This window comes from Petaurus breviceps, unplaced genomic scaffold, assembly GCF_028583685.1.
Source record: "Petaurus breviceps papuanus isolate PSGF00001 unplaced genomic scaffold, PetGlider_PUasm1.0 90825, whole genome shotgun sequence".
NCBI classification, from domain to species: Eukaryota; Metazoa; Chordata; class Mammalia; order Diprotodontia; family Petauridae; genus Petaurus; species Petaurus breviceps.
This window is the reverse complement of record NW_027187353.1, coordinates 9,504,968-9,513,795: the sequence shown is the minus strand read 5'-3', so window position 1 is coordinate 9,513,795 and position 8,828 is coordinate 9,504,968. Positions and strand designations below refer to the sequence as shown.

The 8,828-nt window shown below is 37.4% G+C and overlaps 1 protein-coding gene across 2 annotated transcripts; it reads left to right on the top strand.

Annotated features, from left to right (window-relative positions):
* Nucleotides 1-235: 235 nt before the first annotated feature.
* Nucleotides 236-7,270, top strand: LOC138148559 (olfactory receptor 13A1-like). 2 transcript variants are annotated; one of them, XM_069071270.1, is made up of 2 exons: nucleotides 236-252; nucleotides 6,349-7,270. In XM_069071270.1, the coding sequence occupies exons 1-2, from the start codon at nucleotides 236-238 to the stop codon at nucleotides 7,268-7,270; spliced, it is 939 nt and encodes a 312-aa protein (XP_068927371.1). The 2 variants fall into 2 exon arrangements, with proteins under 2 accessions (XP_068927371.1, XP_068927370.1); XM_069071269.1 differs by lacking the exon at nucleotides 236-252 and having other exon boundaries at nucleotides 5,821-7,270.
* The last annotated feature ends 1,558 nt before the right edge of the window (nucleotides 7,271-8,828 follow it).

Sequence of the window (8,828 nt, the reverse complement as noted above, 5' to 3'; positions counted from 1 at the left end):
ACTACAAGGATACTTAGAAAACATAACAGTAGATTCCATTGAAGCCCTCACAAGTCAAGAGTGAGTCTTGCCACCTAGCACTTATACCTACTCAGCCAATGACAGCGACTTTGCTGTGAAAGACCTGGCCCTTACTAAAAGTCCCACTAGAAGTCCCACTCTGATATTCCTCTCTCAAAGGTGTACAAAGACCCTATACTACCTTTTAGAAGCTAATGGTCAATCATAAGTGTTTATGATGACAATCAGTCTGTACTGGGTGATTTAGGATTGGGCTGGAATTGAATAGAAAACCAAAGGAATCAACTTCTGACTTTTCAACATGGGACAGATGGGAACTTTAGGAACTACAGAATTTGCAATCAAAAGAAGGAAAATAGTTTTGTGGAGACAGCTATGTGATCTTGGGCAGATCACTTACAATCCATTAGCCACAGTGTTCCTTGAAGTGTAGCTAGGTGTCAGAGAATATAGGTAAGGATGGGGAACCTGCCACCTCGAGGTCACATGTGGCCCTCTACACCCTCAAGTGCAGCCCTTTGAATCCAACTTGAAGTTTGGATTCAGTCAAAGGGCTGCACTTAAGGACCTAGAGGGCCACATGTGACCTTGAGGTGGCAGGTTCCCCATCCCTGGAATAGAGTATAACAACATAGTGTTTGAGGGATCATGTATAATCTAAATTGTTTAGAACATATCCTTTATGTTGGGAAGTAAATGGAGACAAAATACATATGAGATACTAAAGTCAACTTACAAGATACTAAAATAAGTTCTTATTATTTGCCAAAGTCAAGAAAGCATTGATAAACTGTCTGGCGTGTCTAAGTCAATAATCAGCAGCAAACTGAGTACATTTCTTTGTATTACTTCTGCTTGAGGATCATTAAGGAACAAGTGGCAGGAAAGACCTGAATCCAGACTGGCCTTCCCATGAACACAGCTTATGGCACAGCCTCTAACAAAGGAACCATTTCATTTAATTATTCCTTTAGGGGCCACTTAGAGAATGAAACATTGGACAGTTTTCCCAAATGTCCGCCACAGATGATGGAGAATCTTTTCATAAATCATTACAGGTTCAGGGTGAAACTTGCTTAAATGAGAATTGGTAGCCCTCATTGTGCCTTACAGAATATTCTCAGAGTAGAGAGGCTATGACATCTATTTTGATTCACTATATATATGCTTTTGTATCTAACTGAGGAAGGAGCTCAAAGGTTCAGAAAAATGAAGGAGCATTATTCAAAGGTAAATATGAATGATTTTGTCAAGATTCCTGATACAGATGCATAAATAATTTGAATCCCACATTTTAAATATTTACATTGGTAATATATTTTCATGTGTCAGCAAGTATTTGTCTCAAAATTATATTAATTTTTAACTAGCTATAAATGTGTCTTATCAATAAACACCACTAAAAAACCCAAATAAGAAAGACAAAATCAGTTTATATCACTGGGTTCTATTTCAGTTCTTGACAGCAACAAATGGTTGGAAAGCCAGTTTTCTGTATTTTCTTGTTTCACTTTCTCATTACTTTGTTTCTGGATTCAGCATGACATGCAGATCCATTGTTCTGTGTTAGGAAGTTTATGCTTTGGGAATCACAACATCTGGAATCTGATATTGAGTTCCTCACTGATTCCTCCATACAAATTCCTGTCTTTCTGGGGTGCAGTTTCCTCAAATGTAAAATGAGGTAGCTGAATTAGATGCTCTCTCAGGTTCTTTCCAGTTCCAAATCTATGACCCAATGAACCTAGACAACCCCTCCCCTCAATTGCCATACAGCAGCCATTTGAAGACCACTAGCTATGGGGAAATCATTACATCCAAAAGTAGTTCTTTCCATTTTTGGAAAGCTTGGTAAGTAAAATTTTCCTCATTATTAATACCATAAAAATAGTTTTTATAAGTTAGCTTTAAAGGACAATTTATTAAAGCAATGTTCATCTTTGTTCCTAAGTCTTAACTACCATTGACACCCAAGTCAAAAGCTACTCTTGTTTTGGGCAATTCCTCAATGAATTTTTGAAAGTTATTCTTACTTTTCAGTGTTCAGTTCTTGTTTTCACAAAAGAATTCTTGGCTTTACTGAGATGCTAATTTCTTCCACATCTCAGTTAGGAAAGACATCATGGACTAACCAGTTCGACTGAAAGTTTCACAGGATTCCTGTCCCTAAAAAGCTTGATTTGAAGATCCATAGTTAGAAAGAATCCACCTCCCCATTCAGTTCATTCTCCTTTTGAATAGTTCTAACTGATTGCTAGCTTTTATTTACATGGCTTTAGTTTCCTTGAAGACAAATATGTTTCTCTTCCATTTTGACCCAGTGCTCTTACTTCTTGGCAGAAAAAAAAATGAAATACCTGTTTCACAGTCATGCAAATTCTTAAAGAAAAATACCATTCCTCTTTCTCATGAGGACCAGTAATCCTAGTTTTTCTAATGTCCTTCCTAAAGTATCTCCACTGGGACTGAAAACACTACTATAGATGTGCTTTGGAGAATAATTACATTTCCCTTATTCTCAACACTATGTATCTTAAGTCTAAGTGAATGTATTTGCTACTTTATGATGTTATTGACTCACACTGACATCACAATCCACTAAAATTCCCAGATGTTTTTCAGATGAACTGTTTGATAGACATACTTGCCCCATCTTCCATAGAACGTAAATTTAAAGCAGAAAAAAATATTGAGTCATCTAGACAAAACATTCATTTTATAGTTAGGGAAATCAATCCAGGTCAGATTTAATGACTGCCCCAAAATTACATGAGTATTTTTGTGGTAGAACTAGGATTTAAGGCCAGATCTACTCATTATAAACCTTATATTTATTCAACAATTCCACGCTGAATATCGTTGTGGGATTTTTTTTTCATTTTTTAACCTGTCAGATTTTTCAATGTGCTTCAACATTTCAGATTCAGTATATTATATTCCAAAGTTTTATGTCATTCCTCTTTGTTATTGAAGTACCCTGTGTTACTGAACTAATGATTTTAGCTACATGATATTAGACCCCTTGGCTGTTTATTGGATCTTTTCATTTATAGTGTAATGTTGTAACTGAACAAAGATGTGGATGAATGAAATGAACTTGAGTTCCCTTCCTGTTGATGTTCTGTGAATCCTTTTATTTCACAAGCTATTTTAATCTTCATTGTCTCTAAGAAAATTCACTGTACAATTTTTAGAAATATAGAATAGAATGGTAGACTTTTTGACATATTTTACAGTACCTTGTACTTCTTACACTTTTCTTGATTTGTCTTCAGGATTTACATATCATGGCTTCCATTTCTGCTTAAACTATTTCCTGGGATTTTTCCCCACTTTCATTGTTCTGTCTCCCCATTATATATTGATAATTAAATTCAAACATAGCATTTTATTTACATTGTCTATAAATATTTGTAAACGACAAAATTTCATCATCATATTATTTTAAGAATCTTTGGTTATACATTCCTTTCTGGTAATGAACTATTTGATCCAATTCTCCCAGCCACTTTCCTAATGAAGCATATGTTGACACAGGATTTCTGTACTGTATGTGTATGCAAGGGTAAGCTACAATTGTACTAAAAATAAAGGCATCAAAAGACAGAGAAACTGCTTATGAAATAAATACCCAATCTGAAAGCCAGTATTTTTTAATGCCAATGAAGTCTTAGACCTGTTCTTACTGTATTTATTAAAATTTCTAACAACATAAAAGAAAAGTGTGGATGGACCTAATCCTAATTTATTTTGTAATATTATTTGCTAATTTGTTTCTTTCCTTAAATTACTTCAGCATATGTATTATCCATTCTACTGCATTTTGAGGAAATTCTGTCTTTGTTTCTGATGGTACTGTTTTGATTGTTCTAGCCACTTTTTTCTTGATTTCTGCCTCCAGTTCTATTAATGTGTAACATTTTTTCATTGTGTAGGTTCTCTGGTTTATTTCTATTTATTATTTAATTGTCAATTTGTAGTAGTCTTTCTTCTTTTTAACCTCTCCATTGTTTTTAGAAATGGAACTTGAGATGGTCCATGGCATCCTTTGCTCTGCCACCTCTAATTCGTTACTATTTTGTAAATTCAGGTAGGCAAAGGGAAAATTTAGTGGTCAAACAAAATACCTAAAATCTATATATCCATTAAATAAGACTTGTTTTGTTTTGTTTAAGATGCAGCTATGGAAATTATAGAGGGATATTACTGCACCCTCAGAAGTATAACCCCAAAAGAAATTATATATACATTGTCCGTGCATATATTATACCCTTTTGAATAAATTCTCACTTCAATCTGCAGCAGAAATATAAGGTTGTTCCCTTCTGGAAATTGTTCCCCAATTATTAATTTAATGAATACTAAATTTTATGAAGACCAAAAAAATTTACAAGAAGTTATGATCCTTCACAACATAATCAATGGGGATACTGGTTTTTTTCCTATGAAGTCAGGCTGACTAAATCTTATTTCATTTTTTGCAGCAGGGTTGTATAGTAACAACTCATGGAACACAACAGCTTCCCAAGAGTTAAAAAAGAGTATTACTGAGGGTATTTAAAAGGTGCATCATGGTTGTGGCACGGGATGCAACACATGAAAAAAGAGGAATAAAAGAAGACCTAGAGTAAAAGATGTCATCAAAGAAGTGTTCACTTTAAACAGGAGATGAGCTAATAATATCTTGAGAATGAGAAATTTTTGATAGCCCATGTGCTGCACCAAAATGCTTGTGAAAGGAAAAGATAGAGAAAGTGATCCCCTCTGGTGAGCTTAAGTAAATGAGTGAATGATGAAGCAAGATTTTATTAAGCACTCACAATTTGCCAAACACTGAGCTAAGTGTTGAGGATACAAATAGAAAAATGAGATAGTTCCTATTCCTCAAGGAACTACATTCTAATTGGGGAAGACAAAGACACAATCACATGACAGATGGAAGGGCATAGTAGTTTTAAGAGTACAATTGCAATGAAGCTGATGAGGGCCAGTGGTCCTTAAGAGTACACTGGCAAGTCAGTTCACATTGTCTAGGAAGTCTAGACAGCAAATCAGAAAATACATAAATAATGGACAAGATTCAGCAGGAAAACAAGGATGGATGGGCTGTATGTAATTGGCAATGATGTGATGCAGATTCATATGAGCATATACAATGGCTTCAACTATACCATGTAGATGACAGGTATTAAATAAATGTTTATCGAATTGAGATCATTAGACATGTTGAAGAGAGATGTTTGCTTAAATGGACAGAATTCTTCTTTGCTCATAACACCATAACCAGTCTTAAAAGGCTTGCAGAGGTAGAGGACATGTTGTTGAAGGCTGGAGCCCAAAATGAGGGAAATGAGGTTCCAGGAATTTTATAGTTGTGGCCAGAAATATGCCTTTATAGATTACCCTTCTGGCCCTGTTTTGTCTATGAATATCTATGAACAATAGGAAAAATGCATTAGTAAATATGAGAATTAAAAAGGAATGATGGTGAGATGAAAATCAAAATGAGATTTTAAAAGCTGATTCTTATACAATAATAATAACTAACATCCGGTAGTATTTTAAGGTATGCAAGACTGTTTCCACGAATTTACTTCTGTGGCCCCCAGAAGTCCCCTGTAAAGTAAGTGCCATTTGTATCTCCATTTGATAAATGAGGATGGAGGATGTCAAGTTCAGTGATCTGTCCAGTCACTAAACTGTAAATATCTGAGACAGGATTTGAACCCAGATCTTCCTGACTCCAAGTCCAGTTATCCTTCCACTCTACCACGCATTCTCTCAGGGGACATTAGTGATTCTAAGCATGATAGAAAAATAGCTAAATGGCATAATGGATAGAGCACTTGGCCTGGAGCCAGGAAGGCTCATCATCTCTCTGGGTTCAAATCTTACCTCAGACACTTACAAGCAATGTGACCCTGGGTAAGTCACTTAACCTTGTATGTCTCCATTTCCTCATCTGTAAAGTGAATTGGAGAAGAAAATGGAAAAATACTCCAGTATCTTTGCAAAGAAAACATGAAATGGGGTTATGAAGAGTCAGACATGACTAAAAATGACTAAAAAGTATGAAGGAAAACTGGATTCTGTTTAATAAATACATTGCAAAGTTAGGTTTGTGGAAAAATAAAGTCTGCTCCAGAGTATGACAATATACCTATGTTAACATTGCTCCTGAAACGGTCAATTATTAAGAAAACCTATTTTAGTTCTTAATCAAAATCTTTAATTTCTTTTTCCAAGTTCAAATAGCACGTGCAACTATTCACAGTCTGAGAGTCTCCTGTCTGATCCAGAAAAACCTCCCAATCCAATGGCCAAAAGGAACCAGACACAAGTGACTGAGTTCATCCTTCAAGGCTTCTCTGAGCACCCTGAGCTCCAGATCCCCTTATTTAGCAGTTTCTTCTCTTTGTATATGGTGGCCCTCACAGGCAATGTCCTGATAATCATAGCCATTGTGCTTAATTCTAATCTTCACAGCCCCATGTACTTTTTCTTACTCAATTTGGCCATGATGGACATTATCTGTACCTCCTCCATTCTGCCCAAAGTACTGGAGGGGTTGCTCTCAGAGGAGAACACCATCTCCTATGGAGGCTGTTTGGCCCAGTTGTACTTCCTCACTTGGGCCCTATCATCTGAGTTGCTCCTTTTCACAGCAATGGCATATGACAGGTACGTGGCCATCTGCCACCCCCTGCATTACAGTACCATGATGAGCAAGACTCTCTGTAGTGTGTTGGCAGCTGGAGTGTGGGGAATCTGTGCCTTCAATTCCTCTATACATACTGGGCTAATGATGCGTCTGTCCTTCTGTGGATCCAATGTGGTCACTCATTTCTTCTGTGAGATCCCTCCTCTCTTGTTGCTCTCCTGTACCTCCACATACATAAACAGTGTCATGACTGTCTTGGCAGATGCCTTTTATGGAGTATTTAACTTCCTACTGACACTGGTGTCCTATGGCTTTATTATCTCTAGCATCCTTAAAATCCGGTCAGCAGAGGGGAAGAAGAAAGCCTTCTCCACCTGTTCTTCCCACCTCATTGTAGCATCCATGTATTATACCGCTGTGTTCTATGCCTACATAAGCCCAGTTGCAAGCTATAATCCAGAAAGGAGTAAATTGGCTGGTGTTCTGTATTCTGTGTTGAGCCCCACCTTGAATCCCCTGATTTACACTCTGAGGAACAAAGAGGTTAAACAGGCCCTCAGGAAGCTCTTTCCTTTCTGTAGAAATTAAATGATATAGAACTTGGAAAGAATAGATATATGAAATTGACCTTTCTCTGTTTTAAATATCAGATGACTAAATCTGTCTCTGCCATCCTGACAAAAATGTTTAGATATGTAAAAATGTAATTTAGAATTGGTGAATAGAGAAGTATAAAGAAACTACTATGGGAGATAAGAGCAAGGAAAGACCACACTCAGGTTGTGATCTTCTAGGAAGTCTACTCTTCAGGTCATAAGAGAGAATGAAGTGCTCCCTAAAAGAAAATAATCAGGACTCCAAAGATAAAAACATGAGGAAGAACGATCAGAAATGGTATATGGAAGCAAAACCTTTGTAATGAGATAAGGAGTATAAGAAAGTGATACAGAAAAGTCAAGGTAGGGGGCAGCCAGGTAGCACAGCGAGTAAGAGCACCGGCTCCAGTGTCGGGATGATCTGGGGATCAAATCCGGGCTTAGAAACTTAGCACCACACCCAGAAGTAACTGGCCATGTAACCTTGAGCAAGTTACTTAACCCCGATTGCTTAAAAAAAAAAAAGAAAACTCAAGATAGGAGGGTTATCTTAAGGGATATGTAATTGATATATGAAACATTTTGAGAAAAATTAAGTGAAGGGATATAAAGAAAGTGGGTCTTTGTCAGTATTCTAAAAGGCAGAAAATTATCAAAGAAGTGAAGAAAAAGAAGAATTGTACATAAAAAGATCAAAAAAAGAGATGTTCTTCCTGAAGAGAGGTGAGGTGACTCTTCTGAGGAAGAAAGATCTTCTTGCTCTTCTTGAAATGATAAAGAAGCATAGAAACTGTCAGATGAAAGATCATTCAGGAAGGATCAGAAAGGGACAATGGTTCCTGGTAACTCCCAGATAAAGGGTAATTAATTGGCTACTTTTCAAACTAATAAAAAAAAAACTGTTATCAGAGACCTGTGTCTCTGTGACAACACAAAACAGAAAATTTTCCAATATTTTTCCAAGGAAATGATTACTAACCACTCCTGGTGATTTGCATTACACAATTTCATTAGAAGAAAAGCATTACCAAACATTATAAAGTCTTTGATGAGACCCTGAAGATATGAGGCACAATTTTTCTTTTCATCATTTCTGTTTCCACCCATTAAAAGTTTGGGATGTTGGGGCAGAGCCAAGATGGTGGAGTAGAAGCACGACCTTCCCATGGCTCCAGCTTCCACCCTCCCCAATCCATGTAAAAAGGGGGCTCTAGGGGCGGCCAGGTGGCTCAGCGAGTAAGAGCACCGGTTCCAATGTTGGGACGACCTGGAGATTGAATCCCGGGCTCAGACACTCAGCACCACACCCAGAAATAACTGGCTGTGTAACCTTGAGCAAGTTATTTAACCCCAATTGCTTACAAAAAAAAAAGGGGGGGGGGACTCTAAACAAACTTTGGAGCCGCAGAACGCACAAAATGACACAGAGAAGCTAACCTCCTGCTGAGGACAGCCCAGCAGGCAGGCAGGAATCCAGCACAGCACCCTGGGAGCAGAGCCCAGCCCCACACCGAGGCTTTAGCCCCAGGGTGGGCCTGACCAGCCACCAG